General features: G+C 36.8%; 7 protein-coding genes across 12 annotated transcripts in view; all 7 read left to right on the top strand.

Moving 5' to 3' along the window:
• The first annotated feature begins 1,658 nt into the window (after nt 1-1,658).
• Nucleotides 1,659-2,128, top strand: hist1h2a10 (histone cluster 1 H2A family member 10). The gene has a single exon (NM_001386668.1). The coding sequence runs from the start codon at nt 1,680-1,682 to the stop codon at nt 2,064-2,066; it is 387 nt and encodes a 128-aa protein (NP_001373597.1). The 5' UTR covers nt 1,659-1,679; the 3' UTR covers nt 2,067-2,128.
• A 2,424-nt stretch (nt 2,129-4,552) lies between these two features.
• Nucleotides 4,553-4,994, top strand: hist1h4l (histone 1, H4, like). Its single transcript, NM_001105706.3, has one exon. The coding sequence runs from the start codon at nt 4,584-4,586 to the stop codon at nt 4,893-4,895; it is 312 nt and encodes a 103-aa protein (NP_001099176.2). The 5' UTR covers nt 4,553-4,583; the 3' UTR covers nt 4,896-4,994.
• A 605-nt stretch (nt 4,995-5,599) lies between these two features.
• Nucleotides 5,600-6,078, top strand: zgc:194989. Its single transcript, NM_001128759.1, is given in 1 exon segment — nt 5,600-6,078. A coding segment is annotated over 1 exon segment (375 nt). The 5' UTR covers nt 5,600-5,653; the 3' UTR covers nt 6,029-6,078.
• A 2,167-nt stretch (nt 6,079-8,245) lies between these two features.
• Nucleotides 8,246-15,218, top strand: LOC141374966 (histone H1-like). Of its 2 annotated transcripts, none has more exons than XM_073943379.1 (2): nt 8,246-11,019; nt 13,528-15,218. In XM_073943379.1, the coding sequence occupies exon 1, from the start codon at nt 8,292-8,294 to the stop codon at nt 8,910-8,912; it is 621 nt and encodes a 206-aa protein (XP_073799480.1). In that variant the 5' UTR covers nt 8,246-8,291; the 3' UTR covers nt 8,913-11,019; nt 13,528-15,218. The 2 variants fall into 2 exon arrangements, with proteins under 2 accessions (XP_073799480.1, XP_073799481.1); XM_073943380.1 differs by having other exon boundaries at nt 8,246-11,040.
• On the top strand, nt 9,594-10,004 carry si:dkey-108k21.24. Its single transcript, NM_001423310.1, has one exon. It carries the CDS (start codon nt 9,594-9,596, stop codon nt 10,002-10,004), a length of 411 nt encoding a protein of 136 aa, NP_001410239.1.
• zgc:162611 lies at nt 10,740-16,027 on the top strand. Of its 2 annotated transcripts, XM_073941639.1 has the most exons (3): nt 11,348-11,352; nt 13,528-14,924; nt 16,011-16,027. In XM_073941639.1, the coding sequence occupies exons 1-3, from the start codon at nt 11,348-11,350 to the stop codon at nt 16,025-16,027; spliced, it is 1,419 nt and encodes a 472-aa protein (XP_073797740.1).
• Nucleotides 16,028-17,243: 1,216 nt separating this feature from the next.
• Nucleotides 17,244-25,740, top strand: part of kif15 (kinesin family member 15) — a 27,333-nt gene continuing 18,836 nt past the window's right edge. Inside the window, exons 1-13 of one of the 4 annotated variants that reach the window (XM_073942285.1) lie at nt 17,244-17,351; nt 17,593-17,617; nt 19,083-19,266; nt 19,346-19,422; nt 19,505-19,542; nt 20,390-20,487; nt 21,355-21,534; nt 21,976-22,185; nt 23,103-23,228; nt 23,311-23,433; nt 23,519-23,657; nt 23,929-24,011; nt 25,213-25,413. In XM_073942285.1, coding sequence (XP_073798386.1) covers nt 17,333-17,351; nt 17,593-17,617; nt 19,083-19,266; nt 19,346-19,422; nt 19,505-19,542; nt 20,390-20,487; nt 21,355-21,534; nt 21,976-22,185; nt 23,103-23,228; nt 23,311-23,433; nt 23,519-23,657; nt 23,929-24,011; nt 25,213-25,413 — 1,503 coding nt within the window. In that variant the 5' untranslated portion in view covers nt 17,244-17,332. The remainder of the gene's footprint in view (nt 17,352-17,592; nt 17,618-19,082; nt 19,267-19,345; nt 19,423-19,504; nt 19,543-20,389; nt 20,488-21,354; nt 21,535-21,975; nt 22,186-23,102; nt 23,229-23,310; nt 23,434-23,518; nt 23,658-23,928; nt 24,012-25,212; nt 25,414-25,740) is intronic. The other 3 variants (NM_001423817.1, XM_068217411.2, XM_073942286.1) reach the window with 3 other exon arrangements.

Raw genomic sequence — 25,740 nt, 5'->3', positions numbered from 1 at the left:
CAGGAAGGAGAGCTATGCTATCTACGTCTACAAGGTGTTGAAGCAGGTCCATCCCGACACTGGGATCTCTTCCAAGGCGATGGGCATCATGAACTCGTTCGTCAACGACATTTTCGAGCGCATCGCTGGTGAGGCGTCTCGTCTCGCTCACTACAACAAGCGCTCCACCATCACTTCCAGAGAGATCCAGACTGCCGTGCGTCTACTGCTCCCCGGGGAACTGGCTAAACACGCAGTGTCTGAGGGCACTAAAGCAGTCACCAAGTACACCAGCTCCAAGTAAATCGCTTAGTCAACTTCTGCCACCCCAAAGGCTCTTTTAAGAGCCACCAATCATTTCTTATAAAAGGGTATTACATTTCTTCGCACGTAAGTTCACGGTGTAGCAGTTAATATTATAAACCACCACTTAAGAATGGTTTTGTTTACCTTAAGAAATACTTGACTTTATTTTGTTCATGGTGTTTTTTGTTCACTTGGTCAAATGTTAGAGGCCATACAATCTCACTTTAGGTGTCTATATGTCTATATGTGTATGGGTATATCTATATGTGTATGGGTATAGATTTAATTTGTGGCTTGAACAGCAGCTATGTGGCTTCTGTGACACCAAGTAACAGCAGATTTTCTTTCTGAACTCCAATCATACTTGAATTCAGTTCGCAGTCTTGATTTTAAAACTCTCAACTTGTATAATCACATTTAGACGGATGTGTCCAGAAATTCCAGCTATTAAGAACTTGATTCGCTAACCTAGGTGGGTCTGATTGGGGTTAGAACTAAACTTTGCAGAACATCGGCCTGACCAAGTTTGTGCTCCCCTGCTTTAGTGTGAATAAGACAGAACCAGTTTGCTCTTAGCTGTGGTGTCCTCTTTGTCTGGTCACGGCAACGCCTTTTCACGCCTGCCGACAGTGTTAAGAGAATACCAAGTTGTACTATTTATTTATTTTTTAGATATATTGTTAGTTTCATAATGAAGTAAATATATATATTTACACAATAAAATTCACACGAGGATTATATTTAAATTATAATTTAAGCTTTGTGTGATCTAAAACTTGTGTTGGTCACACAGATATATTGATTTTTGCATTAATTTAAGTAAGGTAAGTGACACGAATGGGATTTTTGTTTAGTTTTGTTTAGATTTTTGTTCTCTATTTAATAAAAAATATTCACAAAGATGCACATAAATCAATGTTACTATGTTAATTTGAGAAGCTGTTGTAGATGACAAGGCTGGTAAAGTTTAAGATTGGAAGGTGGAATGTAACGTTAAATATCCCAGATAATAAAGGTTTATTCTAAAAAAAAATGTATCCATGCATATAAGTTTTGTTTGAAGGAAAGATTGGCATCGCTGTTCAATGTAAAACAAAATGTGCTCCAAAAATGTCTCTAAATGCATAACACAAATCAGACAATAACAATATTATCCATAGTTAACAATTGAAAGGGTTCAAAACCTTTCTTCAAGTTATCATAGATCTGTTGCACAACTTTATTGAAGCGATTATTTGAGAGAAGGAGGAAGCGCTTGCTATTTGGAGGGAAGTGTAGTCATTGGTTGTCAACTAAGACCGACTCTGACCAATAGGCGAGAAGTACGTTACCTTTAAAAGCTAACCACCAAGATTCAGCAGTATTCGTTGTTCTTTGAGACACAGCTGAGCATCATGAGCGGAAGAGGCAAAACCGGAGGAAAGGCTAGAGCAAAGGCCAAGACTCGCTCTTCTAGAGCAGGTCTTCAGTTTCCCGTTGGCCGTGTCCACAGGCTTCTCCGTAAGGGTAACTATGCTCAGCGCGTCGGTGCCGGTGCTCCAGTGTACTTGGCCGCTGTGCTCGAGTATCTGACCGCTGAGATCCTGGAGTTGGCTGGAAACGCCGCTCGGGACAACAAGAAAACCCGTATCATCCCCCGTCACCTGCAGCTGGCGGTGCGCAACGACGAGGAGCTGAACAAGCTTCTGGGCGGAGTGACCATCGCTCAGGGTGGTGTGTTGCCCAACATCCAGGCCGTGCTGCTGCCCAAGAAGACCGAGAAGGCCACCAAAGGCAAATAAACTATTAAGTTTTAATTCCCCAAAGGCTCTTTTAAGAGCCACCCACTTATACTATAAAGAGCATTTTAACAATCTGAAGTTATAATCTAGTATAACTACAAATGACTATAATATCTAAAGTAGCGTTGTTTTGACATAAAGCTAGACTAAAAGTTGATGAACTAGCTGGTGAGGTGTAAACTTTAGTGCCAACTAGAAGTTGTTTGCACTTGTGAAATTTAATGATAAAAACCATAGCGTGTATGTGAATAGATATACTCACATTTATTAAAAGCTGTTACACCAATTCCAACTGGAATTTTTTTTTGAATCCGTATATTTTTCTCTGAATTAATGTCAAAATTATTTTTTTTTTAAAAACAACACTGGTATGTTTTAGGTTGTTTGTCTTCACATTAGGAAAGGAGGAATTAACCTTATTTTTAGTTATGGTTTATATAGATTTGGCAGGCCAGAAAAGTGATTTTCTGCCATTAGGTTACTTATAATCAAATAAAAATATATATTAACGCGATTGCCTTTTGTTTTTAAGCGTGTAACGAGAAATGACACTGGGGCTTTTTAATATTTGAGCGGGAAAAGCAGACTGTTCTCACTCCTTCGTTCAAAAAGAAGTAACGCATAGCTATTGGTTCAAGAGTGTACGTCCCCCATATGGCGTAAATGCAACGGCCAATCAAATGCCTCAATAACCACTGTCTTTGTATTAAAAAGCTGAGCCTACAGCAGACATCACTAGTCTACTAGATTTGAATCTAGCGCTACACCTACAATGGCAAGAACCAAACAGACCGCCCGTAAGTCTACCGGAGGCAAAGCGCCGAGGAAGCAGCTTGCCACTAAAGCTGCCCGTAAAAGCGCCCCGGCCACCGGCGGTGTCAAGAAGCCTCACCGCTACAGGCCTGGCACCGTGGCTCTGCGAGAAATTCGCCGTTACCAGAAGTCCACTGAGCTGCTGATCCGCAAACTGCCCTTCCAGCGTCTGGTCCGAGAAATCGCCCAGGACTTCAAGACAGATCTGCGCTTCCAGAGTTCCGCTGTCATGGCCCTGCAGGAGGCCAGCGAGGCTTATCTGGTCGGTCTGTTCGAGGACACCAACCTGTGCGCCATCCACGCCAAGAGGGTCACCATCATGCCCAAAGACATCCAGCTGGCCCGCCGCATCCGCGGAGAGCGCGCTTAAACTCACTTCTGACGTTTAAAAACCAAAAGGCTCTTTTAAGAGCCACCTCAATATGTCTTAAAAGATCGATATACCATTTATTTTTGTGTATTTCTGAATATTCTAATCAACAAAATGTCATCAAATATTTTTTTTATTCGTTTACAATAAGTATATCCTTACCTGGTCTTATTATTTATTATTGATGACTATTCTGAGCTCAAAATATTTAAATTCATCGTGTAAACTGCTATTCTAATCCAACTTTTTCATCAAACTTCTTCATATAAATCCACAATTTGTTGTTTTGTTAGAAGTGCATAATCTAGATTATCACTGGTGTGAGTTATAATGTTTGTGCCAAAATTGTGACTTTTTCTCTATTTGTATTGGCTATTTTCCCATTTTTCTGGAGCTGTGACTTCTATTAATGGTTTATCATATGCCAAACTGTACTCAGATAATTGTTCATGTTTATTGTATAACAAAAACGTTGATAAGCTGTCCTCTTCATGACATTTTAAACAAGCTTTATTTCTATGATAATCTAAAATAATAAAAAAAAAACTTACCCCTATTAAAATATAAACGTCTTACTATAATTAATTTTCAGAATTCCTCAAGACACCAAGGTATGTTTTTCCCTTTCCTTGTACCATTTGCCGATTGCTTGACGTGGCAGATTATATTTCATTTACTACTTTACCATATATAAATCTATATTTTCTCTGCTACATTTGAAGTGCTATTATAATGAAGTGCTTCATTAATCTTATGGATTTTTTTTCTGAATCTGCAGTTTTGTACACCCATCTTAAACCAACATTCACAATAATTGGAAAATGATTACTTACAATTATCTTTAAAAACTGACCATGTTGATTTACTGAGTGACGCTAAGACTACATTAATATCTGAACATGATATGCTACCTTTTCTTACGTCTGTTCTTGTTTGTTTTCCCCTCATTCATTTATTTTCTTTTCGGCTTAGTCCCTTTATTTATCAGGGGTCACCACAGCGGAACGAACCGGCGACTTATACAGAATATATTTTACGCAGTGGATGCCCTTCCAGCTGCACAAACGATATTATGTGCAATAATGTTAACACATGCAATTATTTTATTTGTTGCTTGACCTTTAGTGTAACAAAAAGCTTCAGAAAACAGCTATTAGTGTTCCATCATCCATCTGCATTCAGTATAATTTAAAACAGTTCAAGATTGACACGCCTAGTGTGACGTTGCGATGTAGCTCCGCCTTGACTGTTTCAACTAGGTCGTCTGAGTGACTGTAAAGCTTCTCGATTGTAGCGCTAGAATGTATTCTTGAGTCAAAGATACAACTACTATCATGTCAGGAAGAGGCAAAGGAGGCAAAGGGCTTGGAAAAGGTGGCGCTAAGCGTCATCGCAAAGTTTTGCGTGATAACATCCAGGGTATCACCAAACCTGCCATCCGTCGTCTTGCTCGCCGCGGTGGGGTCAAACGCATCTCCGGTCTGATCTATGAGGAGACTCGCGGTGTTCTCAAGGTGTTCCTGGAGAATGTGATCCGTGATGCCGTTACCTACACAGAGCACGCCAAGAGAAAGACCGTGACAGCCATGGATGTTGTGTATGCACTGAAACGTCAGGGCCGCACTCTGTATGGCTTTGGAGGTTAAACGTTACTACAACAACTTAAAAAACGGCTCTTCTAAGAGCCACCCACATTTTCTAAGAAAAAGAGCACATTCGAGTATAAAGCAATATTTTCAGTGTACTGCTCCCATATTTAACTTGCAACGGTAGTACTTTTGGATTAACACTGTCCTTTAAAAACATGTACTATCCACAATAAAATTCCACCAGAAATTTTTTTTTCTATGGCGACAGTATTTAAAGCTGCTTTTGAAACGTTAGTAAAAGGCCTCCTTAAATATAACTGAGTTTGATAAAAAAAATATTTTAAACCTGTGTGTTTGTAAGTTATGCAGGACCTTTGACCCTGCTAGTTTCGTGAACAGGAAAGAAAATATAATACAAAACATAAGAGGAGGCAGTTAACACTCATAAATTTATAATTTGCGCTTATAAGAAGCTTTTAGTTGAGTTTATTTTTTCCAATAATTGTAAACATTGATTTGCGAAATGTCAGAACGTAATTTTGAGCGGGAAAAAACGAAGACCACCCAATATATATGCGGAAATGTATCTTGCGTGGCACGAGGGGCTGGGCTGCTATACCGAAGCAAATAATTGGCTGATCTGCCCTCAAGCTTTTCTCCTGTCTGACCAATGAAACCATTGTTCCACCTTCGTTGCGCCAATACACAAATCAAATAGGGTTGGCCAATTCTTCTGAAATTACCATAAGAACCGAATAAATACCCAGTGTGCGTCATTGCTGAGTATAGAGTTGTTCTGATCGTCTCGAAGCATCATGCCTGAACCAGCGAAGACTGCACCCAAGAAGGGCTCCAAGAAAGCCGTCACCAAGACCGCCAGCAAAAGCGGCAAGAAACGCAGAAGGACCAGGAAGGAGAGCTATGCTATCTACGTCTACAAAGTCTTGAAGCAGGTTCATCCCGACACTGGAATCTCTTCCAAGGCGATGGGCATCATGAACTCGTTCGTCAACGACATCTTCGAGCGCATCGCTGGTGAGGCATCTCGTCTCGCTCACTACAACAAGCGCTCCACCATCACTTCCAGAGAGATCCAGACCGCCGTGCGTCTGTTGCTGCCTGGTGAACTGGCTAAACACGCAGTGTCTGAGGGCACAAAGGCCGTCACCAAGTACACCAGCTCCAAGTAAAATATTGAAACCTAATCCAACCAAAGGCTCTTTTAAGAGCCACCCATCTTGTCTTCAAAAGAGGTTTGTCTTGTGTGGTCAGATTTAACAAACCTTACATCTACAGTGGTTAACATCTTCAGTGAAAGAAAATCTCTTTAAAGAAGTCATAAAACTATTTGACACATTTGTCAGGGAAATTTTGAAAAGCATAGTGATTCAATTCAAATGTTAATTACTGTAGTAGTTGCATGAGTTTAATGATCCCAATTAAATAGTTGTGGAACGCTTTATTTGCATTTAGTAAATCGCTTGAAAGGCTTTTTATATAATGACTATTTAAGAATGATCTATGAAAGCCTGAAAACAGGTTTGTACTTGGGTAGTTAAGGCAGTAAAACTACCCTACAAGGCGGGCATGAGCAAACAAATTCCTTTTGTTTTGGTATAAATGCAACGCAAGTTGCAAAACGTATTTTTTTTTCTGAGAACAGAGAATATGTGATTATTTAAATCATTAATTAGTAGTTTCTTAAAGTTTTTATGAAAAGACAAAAAAAAAATCACCTTGGAACTTGAGGTAAATTATCTACCACATTAACACTCCACAGTGTTTACTTGACGCTTTTCAGGACACGGGAGTGACCGCATTTTGGACAGCAGACATTGCATAAAATGCAATTTATTAATCGGTTTGAATGTACCACTGCAACAAATATAATAAACTTGGGATGTTTACTTCGTTATTTACTAACGTTATTTACTGATTTTGCATAATGTATGTCCAATACACACACTGGTGTAGTGTTTTAAAGCACTGAAACGTACATTTCCCGAAAGCAATTGGCAAAAGATATAAGATCAATGGATCTTATGTAAAAAAGCATAAGTAATTCTTGCTGCATATTATGTTTTATTTTTTACTCAAGATGTGTAACAATTTATTTTCAGTAAATATAAAATATCAAATAATTTTTTAAACAATGTTTCAGTTTACAAAAAAAAGTTTCTTTTTGTGTAAATGCACATTTTCAATTTACAATAAGGAAAAAAAATAACTTAAATCAAAAGATCTTTTTTTGCTATACATTTCACAACACTTCTCAAATATGTTACAAAAATACATGCTCCCATGTGCAATACTAAAAAACTAATTCTTCAATGTTCACATAATACTTTGTTATCATCTAAAAGTTGATTTAATTTAAAAGAGAAATATAATTATGCAAAAGTATTGTATAATTTTACAAAACTAAAATGTATACATGAACACTGCATATGCAGGACTTTGTTCAGCTCATGTGCATATATTGGACAGCAAATTGATAGTGGATATCAATAATGAAAATGTATTTATCAGAAAATGCTTACCAAACGTTTATTAAAAATGTATTAAATGTTTTTAAATTTACAACACCCACAGTTGTGTTTTACCAGTTGTTTTGTTTTATAGAACTTAGTAATTCATGTTTATGAGTTTTTTAAGCATGTGCTTTTAAATGATGATTCATGCTTTAATATGGAAATTATTCATGAAATCACTTTGCCTTTCCAGTCATATTTATTTTTACAAATATTGTATTAAAGAGAGACCTTTTTTTAATTGAGCACTTCCATTTCAATTGTACCATAAAAGTTACAGAACAGTATCATAAGAGGTTCTTTTCTGTACTTTAAGGTAAGCATTGTTTGCAAAAGTACAAAACTGTTTTTAAGAAACAATTTTTGTACCACAGTGTACCTTTTCTGAGAGTGTTCAACATGCTACACAATGGTGCAGTGTCTTAAAGTAATAAACCATCATTAAAAACTTACTAAATCGTGTATTTGCTTGATAACGATTAGCAAATTATATGAGATCAAGAGGTTAATATTTTAATATTAACTTTAATATTAATATAAAACTTTAATATTTGCTGCATATTTTTTAACACAAGTCATGTGTGCACAGCAAAACAATTTCAGTGAAAGAGCAATGGACAAATGACTCAATAAGTCTCAAAATATCTTCACAGCGTTCCTCTTTTGTAGTCCATGACAAACCATTGATTCTCTTCTTATCACTAAAGTGTTTCTAATCTGCTGAAAAATGTTTTGTGGCTCTTGTTTTGCTCTGTGTTTGAACAGAGAAAGCACAATTTATTTGGTAGAGGCGCTCAGAGTTTCTGACGAGCGGCGATTGAGTCTACACGGTTCTCATGTGGCAGTTAAGATCACAGCGCCACTCAGCAGTACCTCATTATTCACTGCTAGTCGTCGTCGTGTGATAGATCTGCTCAGAGAAATGGCTGAAACCGCCCCAGCTCCCGCTGCCACTCCGGCCAAAGCTCCGAAGAAGAGATCTGCGTCTAAGCTCAAGAAAGCGGGCCCAAATGTCCGCGACCTTATCGTCAAGACTGTGACCGCATCCAAGGACAGACACGGCGTGTCTCTCGCAGCCCTGAAGAAGGCTCTCTCTGCCGGTGGCTACGATGTGGAAAAGAACAATTCCCGCGTCAAAACCGCCGTCAAGGCCTTGGTGCTCAACGGTACTCTGGTCCAGCCCAAAGGCACTGGCGCCTCTGGTTCATTCAAGCTGAACAAGAAGCAAGCCGAGCCCAAGAAAGCAGCTAAGAAAACTGCCGCAAAAGCCAAGAAGCCTGCTGCTAAGAAACCCGCCGCGAAGAAATCTCCCAAGAAGGTGAAGAAACCGGCGGCCACATCTGTGAAGAAGGCGACCAAGAGCCCCAAGAAAGCCAAAAAGCCAGCGGCTGCCAAGAAGGCTACCAAGAGCCCCAAGAAGGCAAAGAAACCAGCAGCTGCCAAGAAAGCAGCCAAGAGCCCCAAGAAGGTGAAGGCAGTCAAGCCCAAAACCGCCAAACCCAAGGCGGCGAAGCCTAAAAAGGCGGCTCCCAAGAAGAAGTAATCGTCTCTGCTCGATTCTTCCGAAAAATAAAAGGCTCTTTTAAGAGCCACCCACATATTAGTAAAAGGCAATAATTTTTCAACCACCAGTTTTAATAATTCACTGTAGTAAAGGGTATTATTTCGATTACTTTATTTCAGGGCGAATGATGTCTTTTAGATTTAGTCAAAATAGTTATTGAATTTTCAAAACGGCGAACGAATATCCAAAACAGGGAAGGGGACACATGTGACTTAAGTTTATGAAGTTGGAAGCGTTTTCCATTGAGTATACAACTTTATCCAACATTGTTTTCATGCACGTGAACGCACATTTTATTCATTTACTCACATTTAAATGCCTAAAATAAAAAAAAACAGGTGGTTGCACAAAATCACGAAAGATTGTTTGCAAAAAGCATATTTTTTACTGCAAATTCACTATGTATATTTTTAAATAAATCACAATAAATATTTAAAATAATTTCCCGCGCAAAATAATTCTAAAAGTTGTCATTCATCCGTTTGAAAAGAAGAACATAGCCATTGGCCAGAATGGGCACGTCACACTGTGACGTAAACGCAATAACCAATCAGATGCTTCTACGGACATTTCCCAATACAGCTCAAGACATAAAAACGCTGCGTTTGCGTAAACAGGCATTATTCTTCAACACCAAGAGTAATTAGCTGTTCAGTAATAATGGCAAGAACCAAGCAGACCGCCCGTAAATCTACTGGAGGCAAAGCGCCGAGGAAACAGCTTGCCACTAAAGCTGCCCGTAAGAGCGCTCCCGCCACCGGTGGAGTCAAGAAGCCTCACCGCTACAGGCCTGGCACCGTGGCTCTGCGAGAAATCCGCCGCTATCAAAAGTCCACTGAGCTGCTGATCCGCAAACTGCCCTTCCAGCGTCTGGTCCGAGAAATCGCTCAGGATTTCAAGACAGATCTGCGCTTCCAAAGCTCCGCTGTCATGGCCCTGCAGGAGGCCAGCGAGGCTTATCTGGTCGGTCTGTTCGAGGACACCAATCTGTGCGCCATCCACGCCAAGAGGGTCACCATCATGCCCAAAGACATCCAGCTGGCCCGCCGCATCCGTGGAGAGCGCGCTTAAGCTTATTTCCGACACATTAGAACCCAAAGGCTCTTTTAAGAGCCACCTCAGTCTATCATACGAAGGAGATTTTCTTTTTACCAGTACTTATACATGTAGTTGAGTCAACAAGAATTGTTTAAAAATATTTCGTATGTTTACTGAACTTGGAAGTTTATAAAGATACAATTAAGTCTCATTTTAGTTACTTAATTTTGTTAATTCTTTGAATGCAATAATGTGTAATATATGTAGATTTTTAACTTGATGTATTAAAAACATCACAAAAAAACATTTTTAATTTCATTTTGATTTGCATCGTGACGTACCCTGTATCATCTCTGCTATTCTGCAGGAGATAAGTGCCACTTCCTGACAAAATCATACACTTGGTCTAAATTGATCTTCCTTTTATAAAATAAGATAATAATATTAAATAACAATCTAATTGATGCAGTGCGATATTAACTAAGCAAGACAGTAACAGCAGTGACATTTATTGCAAAACTCAGGCATTACTAATATGTAATCAACGGACAAGCACGTGATGACCTGAGGAAGATTTTAAATATGTTTATTTACTGTATTTCTCAAAATGACAATTACACAGCGATTAAATGCTGGGCGGAAAATCTAAACATGAAGCTGAGGCGAGGCTTATTGTGTGGCCGCCAGCATATGGACATACCCACTGCGCATGTGCACGCTAGGCTAACAGCACGGGCAAGTAAAGCTAGGCGTCAAACGGCACTCTCGGTCAACACAGGAGAGAGAAAAACCTTTAGTGTGTGTGTTTTGTGCATATATTTGGCTATACACACCCGCAGAGCACGTGTGGTGAAACGTTACACAAGCCACATCGCAAGTTCAATCTTTGTTTACTTTTTCTCGTCGAGATGCTGCGTAGCAAACACGATGAAACTCCACAGGTGGACGCAGACCGCGAGGAAGAGTACCATTTTTCCTCTGAAGAAGAACAAGAAGACGACATTGAGGACGATGAATAAGAGGAGGAAACAGCGGACTCATCTGACAAGTAAATATTTACTCATTAAAAGTATATGCTTATTATTATTAGCCCATTTTAATAGATGGATAGAAGTTTCAGATCTATATGTAAAATATTTTGTTTTTATGGGTGCTTTATACAAGCACTGTAAATAAGGCTGTGTGATAAAACTAAAACGTATACACAAATGCTACATTGTAAAACCCAACAGTCAACCTTATCAAATTAAATGAGTGTAGCTAACTCAAAATTAGCTGAAAGTTGATTCTACTCATTTGAAACGAGTTTAGTACTTCGTGGTAATGAAAACCTTAAAGGTAATGAGTTCATTAAATACCTCACTACTTTAACGTAAATGGAGTAAGTTCACTACTCGTATAGATTAGTCTTAACTCAAATGGCTTGTAGCAATCGGTTTCCTCAAACGATTTGAGTTGCATTAACTTATTGGGTTGTACAGTACTCAGCTGGTTTGAGTTCTCTTCATTAATTGTGTTTTACTGTGCTCAAATTGCTTCATTTACTCAAATGGATTAAGTGCACAGTACTCATTAGAATTAGTTTTTGAACTTAAATAGTTTGTTGCAATCGGTTTCCTCAAATGGTTTGAGTTGCCTTAACTTTTAGGCTTTTACAATCAGCAGACACTAGCCTGTGACCAAATTTCCATTGGATGCCCATCACTATTTAATGTATGCACTTGTTTCTCACCTTTTGTGATTTGAGCCAAAGAAATGTAAAATTGTAGAACGTTTTGAGTAAGTGTTCATTTACCTGAATTATTAAAGCTGATATGTTATTTTCTACACATTTACAACCAATTGTGGTTGTCTTCATGGTGAAAGTGTTTGATGGTCATTATTTTGGGTTCAGAAATTAAAGATGAAAACAATGAAGTATATTAGTATTTTATGCTCTTTAATTGTTTTTATTTAATTTCATTTGAACAGAAATAGACAATTTATATCAGGATACTCCAACTTCAAGAATATCTAAACTTTAGTTTTCCACTTCTGTAGTAATTTGCGATTTATATTCATACATTATACTATTAGCTATGCAACGTGTGAAAAAAGTTTATTATATTTTAGAGAGGTTAAAACTGGTAATTTTCAGACTAATTTTGCCTTTTTATCTTTTATGTATTTTTTTGCAAATATATATACGAATGAAGAATATCATAGTCTGCTGAATAAATGTTTTGTACATTAATTATGGTCACATATTACAAGTTAAGAGTTACTTGATTTTAAAATAATTTAAAGAAACACACACTGTCTACTATGATTATTTATGAACGTCAATGTTAAACAAATGAAATTTAAACACACATTGCCTAAAAAGAACAGTAAAAAAAATTGACCTGGAAATTTTTTATCGATAATAGGATCTGAATGTCAATTTCAATTAATGAATTTAATTAATCGCCCAGCCCTAATATATACATACACACAACGATGCTACAATAACTTTTAATCTGATTTTGTACACCGGCATATAAGGTAAATTGTTTATACACATTTTTATTGCTGCTTATATGAAGCTTGAGGCGAAAAAACTAAAAAGGTGTAAACCTGTGCAGAAGTGCTCCCTGAAGAGGGCAGTTGAAAAACATCCTGGGTGATAAGATTTACTGTAAAGTACCTTTTTTATACAAACCACTTTCACAACCTTTACACCTAAAGGCTGATTTATACCTTTGCGTCAAACGCCGACGTATGCTACGGCGTTGACGCATAGCCCTTCGCCGTGGCCGTCGGCGTCACTGACGTGAACCTCTCAAAAAATGTAACTACACGTCGCAACAGCGCGTAGCGCAAGCTCTGTGATTGGTCGGCTTGGTAGCGTTGACGAGTCTGGGCGGGACCAAGAGCCGCGCGAATGGCATGAGCCCAATGCAGCAATTGTTTACAAGTGTGGAGTCCCGTGAAGGAGCTCCGGATGGAAAGTTTTGTTCTGTGTTTACCTCATAGTTAAAGTTGTTGAACGTCCGCCGGTTCCTGCCTCAAAATGAGCGAGTTTGAGCCACTTGTACATGCAGGAAATGTTCAGGAAAAGCAAAACAGCAGCGAAGAAACTCGACTCAGGAACATTTACAACTCTCTGCCAACTAGCGTTTCGGAAGTGTTGATGCAGACCAACAGAGACAGCGCGCAGAAGTATAAATGCACTGCTACGGACGTTGCATGCGCCGTGGATTACGCCGATCACTTGACGCAGAAGTATAAACCAGGCCTAAGGATGCTGATGTCCCGTAAATAGTGATGGGCAGTTAATGGAAATGTGGTCACAGGCTTAATGTTTGCACTTGTATCACACCTTTGGTGATTAGAGCAAATAAAGTCAAATCTATTGTACTTTTTTTGTCTTTAGGACACAAGAAATACAAGCAGCCAGCTAACATTTTATACGCCTTTTAAGTTAATACTCAAACAATTAATGAAATTGGTAATCCAGTGACAGTGTTAGAAATTGTTTGTGTTGTTTTGATCCATTTGTCTGCATACTCACATTGATTTACTTTTTTTTTTGTAGCTGTGACAATGACAGTGAGCAGATTCCTGGTGCAAAACGTGCCAAGACTGTGTCCTGGCGCACGGAAAAAAATGCTGACAAGCTTCCGAAGACTCTGAGGTTTCAGCCTGCTCGTGAGCCAGGGCCGCAGCTGAGTCCTGCTCACCCTCTCAATCCTTTGAGTCTCTTCAAGCTCTTCTTCTCAAAGAGCGTCGTGTCAAACCTTTGCAAGAACACAAATGCTCAGGCGGCCAGAGCAATGACAAAGCAGTGCAAATACCCATGGACGGACGTCAGCGTTGAAGAGCTCTACCACTACATTGGACTCATCTTCTACATGGATGTGGTGAGGATGTACTCCGTTGCTGACTACTGGAGGCAGGACCCTTTCTTCTCAGTGCCTTTTCCTTCAACAGTCATGTCAATGGACAGATATCACGCCATTTTATGTAATCTGCATTTGAGTGACCCGAACGCAGATGAGAATGACGGGGACACTCTTTTCAAAGTCAAATCTCTCATGGACAGCATCCGTCAGGCATGCAGTGCCCACTATCAACCTAGAAGAAATGTTGTAGTGAGCGAAAGATTTGTGCTGAGGAAGGTAAAGCCTGTCATCAAAGCGAAGCTAGGCTTCAGGTTTTTCGTCCTTATAGACTCGTCAAATGGATATACGGCGGACGTTTCTGTGTACAAGACTAGCTTTCCTCCAAGACCTGGGTTTTCGTATGGCACTGTGATGTCTCTTCTGGACGCTAAAGCTTTGGGCTCTGGATACCACGTGTACATGGACGATTTCTACACCACTCCAAAGCTCATGAAGGACTTGTTTGCTTTGAAGTTTGGCGCGTGTGGGATGTACAGGGACCAAAGGAAGGACTTCCCAAGAAACAAATCCAATCCACTGACTGAGAAGTCCACCAGGGGATCCTACAGGTGGATTCGGGACGGGCCTGTTGTGTTTGTGAAGTGGATGGATAGACCTGAGGTGTCGATATGTTCCACCATCCATCAGGCCTACACAGGAGAACACGTGGAAAGGAAAGTCAGACGCCAAGGCTCGAGGAAGACGAAGAGCATCCCGTGTCCTGCGCCTGTCAGCGCATACAGCCAACACATCGTAGAGGTTGACCCTTTCGATCAGCTGCTGCAGTATTACATCATGCATTACAATTCTTTGAAATGGTACAAAAAAGTCTTCCTGCAATTCTTGGACATCGCCGCCGCCAACGCTTTCATACTGCACAAAGAGCAGGGCGGCAAATTGACCCACAAGAAGTTTATGGACCAGCTGATTGAGGAGCTGTGCAGCGTATCAGAGGAAGTCCCTGAACAAAGCAGTATACAGGTGGAGCATCTGCCGGTTTCTGGAGCTCTGCTGGAGTCACACACCGCCACTACTGGCCGCCAGGCTTGCAGTCAGTGTAAAAAACAAGACATAAGGCAACTAACACCTTGGAAATGCCAGGCGTGTCATGTTTTTTTGTGTGTTGAGGTGGACAGGAACTGTTTCCTGGATTGGCACAAAAACATTGCCTGCTCAGGACTTTAAATAAAACCGAAATGACGGATGTGAGACTTTGTTTTATTCAGCATTTGCATAGTGATGCACGTGATACTGAGCCAATCAGTGCATTTCTTGGCACAAATCATACATAAACTCTATTTTTTACATATATTCACATTTGTAAATAAAAAATAGTTCAACAGTTGCTTGGTTGCTTTTTATTTTAGAGTTATAGGCATTTTTATAATTCCATGTACGCCACATAGCATGAACCTTCTTCGCAAACCGTCCACAAATAAGCCTGTTCGATCAATCCCTTCACTGTTAAATGTGAAGTAAACTATATATTAACAGATTCTCTTCCACCTCGTTTACCTTTATTCTTACTGTACATGTGTAGTTAGATAACTATACATTTTTACTTGTTTTTATTCATTTAGTATGTTTTTTTTGTACAGATTTCTTACAGGAAGCCCTGTTCAATGCAGATAATTAGTTAGAATATACTACTGTGGAATATATATAGAATATAATACTATATCTGTTGATTTGTGTTTCACCCATTTTGTGGCCAGTAAAATTGACGTAATCTCTACAATGATTACTCAACCTCTTAGCAATTTTACATCCATAAAAGGGTGAAATATGAAGTGTAAATTAATTTCTTTTTCACAGAATGCTTCTTAAATCTAATTTAATGGAATTGAACCCTTCAGTAGGCATTTACACGATTTCCAAAAACTAAAAATGTCAGTTTTTGTAATTTCTTTAATGTGCATCATAAAAAAACATCTAAAAAAATACAAAAAATTAAGTTATCTTTTTTTTGCAAATAAACTCTTTACAAATATCCTGCTGATGCCATATAACCTGAATCAGGTGTTTTTGACTAGTCTGTATTGACTGAATTGCTGCATTATTAAATATTTGTGTGGGATATATTGTCCCACTTTGACATCATTAGGCTGACATATTTCCTCTTTCCTAATTATTGTAGGTATCGCCACGCGGTGATGCATAAATTCCATACTCCAATCAATATCTATCTTCTTCAATATTAATCAATTGTCAGATTTGATCTAATATTGGAGAAAGCGCCATTCAGAGGCTGCATTTTTATTATGTCATGATGTTGACTTTTTACAAAGTATTTTACAGTATTTTAAAAATACAAGACATTAAAGTATTCTGATGCAAAATTTTAAGGCGTTTTCATCAATCCTATCAACTACATATCACAAAATACTATTTTGTATTTGAAATACATGTTTGAAATACCTGCATCATAAATAATGCTCATCCCTGTATTTTATTTGTTTATTATTATTTTTATTTGTTTTGATATATCAAGAGTTTTGATTAATCAAGAGTTTAAAACAGGGGTACCCAAACCTTTTCTTACGAAGGGCCAAAAACCAAACTTGATTGAGGCTACTGGGCCAAAGGTAAATATAGCTGCCCATGGCTTAATTTATTTAATAATATTTTTAAAAACATTGCTTTATATTACTTATACAGCATTTTTTTTACATTGTGTAATGAAATATAGCAGTAAAAACAATATCATTTATAACAGAATGGAGTTACATACGTTTTTGCCTTGATCTGTTCACCGATGTTTTCTGCATAGTTTTCTATCCGTCGAGCAACACTATTTACATTTTAAAACAATATTTACAACATTTAATTGAAACATACTTTTTTTGTAGCTCGGTAGCTAAAACAAACAACAAAACAAGGTTACGCCAAATTAGAAATGACAGTCTTCTTTAAAGGCATTCGCCTCTCCATCATTCTCACTCTCCTCTCAGATGGTACAGTGCACCAAATCAAATGTTAATGGGCCACTTTGGCCATCTTTTTGTTTAAAAACCCAAAAGAATTTAATTATATTTTGAAGAGGTTAATACTGGTCTTTTTCAGACTATTAATAGAATAAACATTATTGTATATGATAAATATTAAAATAAAAAGTCACCCAGTACAACTTTTTATTATTAATAAAAACGGTTAATGCAACTTGAACCATTGTCAAATCTTTATATCAGTCATAACATAACGATACCACAATAATCCGTATCCTGACTTTGTGCACAGGTACATAAGGTAAACAATTTATACACTCATTTTTAAAAGCTAGAGACGAAAAAGCTAAAAAAAAAAAAAAAAAGTTTCCTCCTGAAGAGGGCAGTAAGTGAAACATTCAGGGTGAAAACCGCCATTAAACCTCAGGAAGAAGAAGGCGATCAGGCGCCAAATTTTGTATCCTTCCTTCACGAACAGAGAGAAGGCAAAAAAGAGGAAATATAGTAATGAATCATGAATCTTAAAGGCAAAGGTGAGTAATATTTATTATCGCTTTCAGTTAATATATCGATCGCAAACTTCGCATGATTATAAACTAACCGAATAACCGAGATGTTTACGTTATGATTTACATATCTCAATGTTTACCGTTATAGTCGAACATACGTTACCTTAATGTTTACTGACGTGCTTCTGTGTCCGTCAATTTTAGCTCTATGTTTACTGTAGTTTTGTTATTAAATGTGTTTTTGTGCTATCTGTTTCATATGCAGCAACTGCGGAAGCAAACACCAACAGGTACATCAATAATAATTCACACACAGACAAAACGTAATGAACTCCACACTAACTGCACACTAATATACAATGAGCTTGAAAAAATGACGAAAATGTTGAATGTTTATAGTCAAACACGACGAATTTCCTAATTTTAGTGGACATTTTATGTGACTGCAACTTTAATTTCTTTGTTTACGAAATGTAGTTGGGACATTTGTCTGACAGAAACATTAGCATTAAGTTCAATGAATGTGCAAATTTAAAGTTGCTAATAACAAGCCGAGATTTGTATTAGTGTACAAATTTACATTGCTGTAAATTAACTTCACTCATAATTGAATATAAGTATTTTATGGAATATTATAATTGTTGGTGATTCGAACAAACTATTGGAGTTATCATTTAATAAAAAAAAAAAAAATATATATATATATATATATATATATATATATATATATATATATATATATATATATATATATATATTGATTATCTATCAACTATTAAGATGTTATTTCACAAAATCAGCATAATGTTAACAAACTTCAGAAATTAACAACACTTCACCCTGTTTAATTCATATTTATTTTACTTTGAACTTGATTAATACAATAAACATACACTGCCGTGTTATAGATTAGACCTATTAATAACACCAATAAATATATTTATATATATATATGAGCAATTCCAGTGTTATGGATGTGACATTTGCAGTAATAACTCATAGATAAATTCATATAGAAAGTATATGTTAACATTATATTGAACATTTTGTTTATATTTTCCAGAACAACTAACCATAGAGTTATTGGATGAGAAAAATATAATTCTGTAAATATGTTTTGTACTTTAAATGATGAAAATACACTCAGGTTATGGATTTGTTTACGGTACACAACATACTTGGTAGAAATTCTATGAATTAAACTGCACAACCCAACAAAAAATATTGATAATCTAATGAATAATACTTGACTCCCCAGTGCACAAAAATATAGATTTTATTTTATTTGACTTTTTTTTTTTTTTGCATTTATGAAGGAAAAGTGTTGTTATGGATGTGACAGATGTGTAATTGCCACTTGTGCGACTTTGGTAAATCAAATATTATAGTTTGAAAACATTGACAGAGACATTTCTGAGTATGTTTACAGTACTGTAAAACACTTGCTTGCACAAAAAACTTACAAACGGTTTCCATATTTTGGTGAAAACTTATTTTTTTAATGGCAAGGTTGACATTTGCATGGAATTGCTCATACATAATATATAAATAATATATAAATGGCATTTAAGAAAAAAAAATATTTTGCATATTAGTATATGCAAATGACTGAAGAAAATGACAACAACAACAACAAAAAAACTCCTACATAGATAAATCCATATGTGGGAGTAAATCAGAAATGTCACTTATGTTACTGAATGGGATTTGGACTGAGTAGATTTGTGACCCATATATTTTCATATGCCCCTGCAGTGATGGAGACGCCATCAAGGTGTTTGTGCGGGTTCGACCGTTGACTCAAGGCACTGGTTTAAGCACAGATGGAGATCACAGCCTGTGTTTGACCGTGAGCTCACCGCAGACTGTCAGATTACACTGTAAACCAGAGCCACGGACTTTTACGTACGACCATGTAGCTGACATGAACACCAGCCAGGTGAGGTTTTTAATACATTTATTTTAGAGATTCGTCTTTACTGGTAAAAATAAGCTGAGTGAACATCTGTGTCTTTTAGGAGGAGGTATTCTCCAGCGTGGCTAAAAACATTGTGGAGTCCTGCATGAATGGATACAATGGCACCATTTTTGCTTAGTGAGTTTATGTGTGGCTTCTGGCAGATGTCTTACAGCACTGGTAATGCTACAGTGAGGGTAATCGTGCATTTGTTTTTCAGTGGACAAACAGGCTCGGGAAAGACCTTTACTATGCTGGGTAAGTGTTATTAACTGGTCAGTAGAAAAAAAAAAAGTTTCATGGTGATGGTGTAGGGAAAAGAGCAAACTTTTTAAAGCATTCATTTGAGTTTTTAAGGCTTTAAAGTCCTAAATTAATTAAATATTGTTTTCTAGTGTCATACATAATTTTAAACAGGCTTAAATTAAAAAATGTCTTGAATTACTTACTGAAGATATTGTTGTAAAATGTGTTGGATATCTGTGGAAATGTTTGCTTTTAATTTACCGTACCAATCCCACATTATAGGAATAAAAGCATCCCCAAATATGTAGTAATGACATTATTAACTGTGATATTGGAACAGTATCAAAATAAATTAAATGGTAATTTTGTACTCAAAAAAACAAAAACATACTATACATGGAACTTAACATTTGTAAATGTAAGTGATCTTAATGTAGACTATATGTTTCCATGAAAACTGTGCACGTAATGCATACCCCATGTAACATTTACCATACTAGACCATTAAAGGGATAAATTACTCAAGAATACAAATTGTCATAATTTACTCATCCTACATTATTCCACACCTTTTTGATTTTCTTCTGATAGAAATTGCCACTAACTTGCATAGTATTTATTTATTTTTGTTCCGACTATCAATTTTAATGACTGCTGTTGCAACTTTCTTCAATATATTTTATTTTGTATCAAACAGAGGATAGAAATTTCTTAATGTTTAGAAATTTTTAGGGGAACTATGCCTTTAAGTTTTCTCATACATTTTTTTATATGTGGTGCTATCTGTCCATTATATTAGTGTGAATACACGCATAAATGTGTTTGTAAATGTATTTTGTGTGTGTGTGTGTGTGTGTAGGTCCTTCAGAGCTGGATAATTTTTCTGATGAGCTGCGTGGTGTGATTCCTCGAAGTTTTGAATACCTCTTCTTTCTCATCAATCGAGAGGTGGAACGGGTGAGATATGTGTGCATAGTATACAGTTAAACCATTTTATTCAATTAATTAGGTGTGAGTTTGAGAGAAAACATTCAAATACCAGTGTTTTTTTTTTTTTTTTTTACCAAATATAGATTTCTTAACTAGAAATTAAAACATTAAAGTTGTGTTTAAAAATGAGTGTAAACATGTTGGAAAAGAAGACATTGTTTTGTTATTTTTGGCAACAGACTCTAAATTAAATCTTTTTATTATTAAAATTTAATTCACAGAATTTAAAAAAAAGGGATTTTTGAACCGTTTTCCTATTCATGTGTGTTTGGAAATGCGCTCTAAATGGCAACAGTTTTGTTTGAAATGTTAAAAGAAATGTTATACATTTTATAGTCATAAGTATCCAATGGTTAACAACTCCGTGACTGTTCTTAACTGGCCCAACCAGAGCCCTGACCTAATCTGATTGAGCATCTTTGAAGAGACCTAAAAATGGCTGTCCACCAACATTTACCATCCAACCTGACACTGTACATATATACCAAATAATAACATTATATATTTATTTTCTCCTTATATATTTCTGATTGATTTAGAAGTGACAATAAATTATAAACGAGCTAAAACTTGAATATTATATACTGTAAATGAAAATGATCTGTGGTTTATTTAAAGAAATGTTGGTGTTCTTGCACTAAACTGAAAACTAGACCATTTACTCTAAGAACATAACTATATTAGCATCTACACTAATACACAATAGAATTTTGTAAGTGGTTAGCACATACATTTAATTTAATTGCAACCTGCTTGGTTTGACAGTTGCACAAGACTGTAAGTTTAATATATTGTGCAGCTCTTGCTTTTTTATTGAATGTGTTTCCTGTGCAGTCTGGTGGCACGAAGAGCTTCCTCTGCAAGTGCTCGTTCATAGAGATCTACAACGAGCAGATTTATGACCTCTTGGACAGTGTGTCCACCAGCCTGTTCCTACGGGAGGACATCAAGAGAGGCGTCTTTGTTGAGGGATCGGTGGAGAAATATGCAGCGTCTGCAGCAGAGGCCTATCAGGTACTGCATGTGTTGACCAAGCTGTCTTTTGTGGCATAAACTGAAATATAATTAGTTAGTTTCTTTTACTGTTTTTATCATTTTTATTTAATGTAAAATAATTACTCTGACATTGAAATATGCAGTTCGACTTTAAAATTCCTGTGAAGTGCTTTGAAATCTGCATTTTGTTTTTTATTCAGCATTTGACGTAAACTTGACTGAAAAATGAGAGCCCCTCCCCTTTTTAACAGCCAATAGCATTTAGTGTTTTTCAGAGCTCTGCCAGTGAGAGTGGTTGAGATCGATGCATCGAATGAAAAGCATCACGAAAGGGGAGGGGCTTGTCAGATTGGGCTTAAGAGCATTTGATTGGGCAAATGATTTGATAAGAAACTGAATATGTTGTAAAAGTGTAACTGAAACTAATATGCAGTTTTTATGTGACCTCTGTGTTTGTAGGTGTTGTCGATGGGGTGGCGGAACAGGCGAGTGGCGTCCACCTCTATGAACCGTGAATCTTCTCGTTCACATGCGGTTTTCACCATGACACTGGAGTCCAAGGAGACCGGACAGGAAGTGGTGAACATTAGGACATCGCAGCTCAATCTTGTAGATCTTGCTGGATCTGAGAGACAGAGAGATACGCATACTGAAGGTTCACGACTCAAGGTGCTTCAGTTAAAAAATGACCATTTAACCCTTGTGTGCTGTTGGGGATGTTTTCGTTCACTCTGGGGGGAGTTTGAGTCTTAATTTGGCCACAACGTTCTCTGTTTGAGCAAATGGAAGGATTTTTGGTCAAAAGTCTTATTTTAACACATATTTTGGGAAAATGCTTTCATAGTTTTCAAAAACAATACACTCTGGGCAAGTTGACTGCCCTTTAGTTATGTTGGGGTCTGTTTTTGCCCCACTGACTTCCATTATAATGACATTTTTTGATTGCAAAGCCAAAATACAAAATTATTTATGCTTCCCTGATCGTTGCTGGTTTTCCCTGTTTGGGACAAAGTATGATTTGTAATTTTTGCTGTCAGTCATCAGTTGCAGTGCAAAGAAAGCTTAGTTTCTGGGTTTTAAATGGAGTGTAGTGTGTGTGAGAGACCTTTGCACACTTATATTGACATGTCTGACAAAGTCAAAATAAGTAACTCAGCTCTCAGAACGTTGTAAACATAGTATGTTTATGCACACACTGTAATCTGCTGTGTTACTCCATATAAGAGCCAGAAACGTTTTTGTTTAGGCACTGGCCTAAATGCTTCATCTAAATGGTTAATGCTGCCAACTGATGATCAAAAGCAAAAAAAAAAACAAAAAAAACAATTTCACCTCTTCTCAAAAAGGAAAACCACCAATAAAACCGAGAATGTTTTATTATATGGGGTGTCAGGGCTTTACATTCAAAAAATGCCATCATAATGGAAGTCAATGGGGCAAAAACAGCCACTAACATAACGGAAGGGGAGTCAGTTTGAACAATAGATAAGTTAAAATTGACATGTACATAAAAAAGTGTCTTAAATATGTTACTGTTCTATTAAAGCTGTAAAAACAAACTAACCTTTTGACTTTTTGAACTTCAGGAGGCGAGCAGCATCAACCGCTCTCTGATGTGTCTCGGTCAGGTGATCATGGCCCTGATGGACGTATCCAATGGGAAGAACCGTCATATTTGCTACAGAGACTCAAAGCTGACCTTCCTGCTCAGGGTGAGGAGGCTTTGTGAAAATGTTCTCAGAATGGATGGTGACAATTGAACTGTCTCTGACTGATTAATGTTGATCTTATCAGGACTCTCTCGGCGGGAATGCTAAGACATACATCATTGCTAATGTTCATCCAGGCTCCAAGTGCTTTGGAGAAACGCTTTCCACCCTGCAGTTTGCACAAAGAGCCAAACTCATCAAAAATAAGGTGAAAGAGCAGAATTATTGATCAACACCTTCAGTATTCTTGAAGACGTACAAAAGCTGACGATTGTTTTTGTGTTTTTTTGCAGGCTATGGTGAATGAGGACACTCAGGGAAATGTCAGACAACTGCAAGCGGAAGTGAGAAAGCTGAAGGAGCAGCTTGCAAACGCTCTTTCACAAGGACGAATCGTAGAGCTCGCACCAACGGATGCAACGTCAGGTACAGGCATGTTAAATTCCAAATATATTACCCAGAGAGAAGTGATTGTGGCGAATTTATTTTTTACTTCTATGCAGTTAAAAGTAATAACGTATTACTCAAAGTCACAGACAGTCTGTACTGGTATAGTGTCAGAAATGTAATAATACAGTGAGGTCATTATTATTATTATTATTATTATTAATATTACTATTATTATTATTATTATTATTATTATTATTATTATTATTATTATTTATGTGTTTGTGTAATGTTTAAACTGATGTTTATGTTGCAGATCAATCTGAGCCTGAGGTTTCCTATAAGACGCAGTTCATTCAAGCTATGAACTTCTGGAAGAAAATACATGAGGAGAAGAAGGTGCTTTTTGTTTTCGGATTATTTAAATCAGAATTTGCCCTTGGGAGTAAATTGTTATGAGGCTGTAGAGCACCTCATGAAACTTTCTTTTCCGATCCTGTCAAATGTAACGAGACCTTAATCAACATAGAATAAAATTTTATTTTAAGTCTAATATGTTGTGCTGAAGGTGTTGTAATGTTACAGACTTTTTATATTCAATAAATGGCATGTTTACATTTGAAGAAATGAAATAATCATAGAAATGTGTACAGAACTATATTAAAGAAAAGTAATTTAAAAGGCACACTTTGTTCATAAAATAAAAATGACTTCATCTTATATCATGATAAAGCAGACAACATCTACATGGCCAGCAAGCTTTTTTTTCCCCAAGTTTGTTTTTCCCATTATAAATAGATTCTAATTTGTGTGTGCATTTTAAGCAGAGAAAGTAATTAAAAAATAAAAAATAGAGCCTTCTTTTTATGTTAAACTTATTTCAAATGTTTCCTAAAAAAAATAATAATATATTTTTTTGTTATGCTTGAAAGATTTCAGTTGTCAAACTCGTTCATTTCCGAAAGTATTAACATAATTATAATTAAATTGTAATAAACAAATTGTCTCTAATAAATACTTTTAACAAATGTGACAATTAAAAACCCTTTCTTTCCTTAAAGAGCGTCTTTAAACCTAATAAATTATAGAAAGTTAAAATAAAAATATGAACACCTTTAACTAAAAAGTTGTCAAGATGGTGTGCAAGTTCTTTAAACATAACTTTAAAAATCACCTAAAATCTGCAGATTTTCAAGTTGTGAGACAAGTAATTAGGCCAATCGCCTCTAATAAATGTTTTTTTTTTTTTTTTTTTTTTACCAAAAAACACATAAGTTATAATTTTCAGAACAAATTAACACAGGACGATATGAAAAAAAAAAATTATGTGAAGAACATGTTTAAATACAACTGAAGCCTCAATTTTTGCTCAAAATGTAATTATGTAATGTTATTAGTAATAATAAACCGCTAAAAAGAAAGCATAATAAACACACAGCTGCTCACTGTGCATTTTGATGGATTGAACCCACCCAAGATAAAATTTAACTTTTTTTTTAATCACTGATTCAGAACAAGGCAAACGATCTACATGAGAATGCTTCCCTTAAATAAGACTGGCGTTAATCACAGTTTCCTCCTGCTGCTGTCCTGCTTACAGGCTCTCCAGCAGAAAGTTTCTCAACTGGAAGCTGCTTGGGCTCAGAAAGAGAAATTCATCCAGTCGAACCGCATGATCCTGAAGTTCAGAGACGACCACATCGCACAGCTGAAGAAAGAGCTTCAGACAGGCCAGAGATCAGTGGAGCCGGAGGAGCTGAACAAACAGCTGCAGGATGAGATTCGTCTGCTCCGAGATCAGGTATAAATGCATATTTGCAAAGCCAATTTAGCAAGGGCATATGGTATTAGTTATCTTGAATAAACATTATAAATATGTTACGTTTATTCATATTTTTATGTTCATATTTTTCAGAGTAGCATAAATTTTATATGTATTAAGAATTAGAGCTGTGTCAAACGCATTGGAGAAATCAGATCTGCATCTGAATACATAATAATGTTGTGTCATGGCTTTGCAATCAAAAATGTCATTATAATGGAAGTCAATGGGGTAGAAACAGACCCCAACATAACAAAAGGATAGTCAATTTGCGTAGAGTATATTGTTTTTGAAAACTTTCAAAGC

Source organism: Danio rerio, chromosome 25 (genome assembly GCF_049306965.1).
Source record: "Danio rerio strain Tuebingen ecotype United States chromosome 25, GRCz12tu, whole genome shotgun sequence".
NCBI classification, from domain to species: Eukaryota; Metazoa; Chordata; class Actinopteri; order Cypriniformes; family Danionidae; genus Danio; species Danio rerio.
Note: the sequence above shows the minus strand (reverse complement) of the source record. Positions and strands in the feature narration are given on the sequence as shown.

Coding starts and splice junctions, on each gene's coding strand:
- si:dkey-108k21.24 (NM_001423310.1), top strand. CDS start 9,594: ATGGCAAGAACCAAGCAGACCGCCCGTAAATCTACTGGAGGCAAAGCG.
- LOC141374966 (XM_073943379.1), top strand. CDS start 8,292: ATGGCTGAAACCGCCCCAGCTCCCGCTGCCACTCCGGCCAAAGCTCCG.
- hist1h4l (NM_001105706.3), top strand. CDS start 4,584: ATGTCAGGAAGAGGCAAAGGAGGCAAAGGGCTTGGAAAAGGTGGCGCT.
- hist1h2a10 (NM_001386668.1), top strand. CDS start 1,680: ATGAGCGGAAGAGGCAAAACCGGAGGAAAGGCTAGAGCAAAGGCCAAG.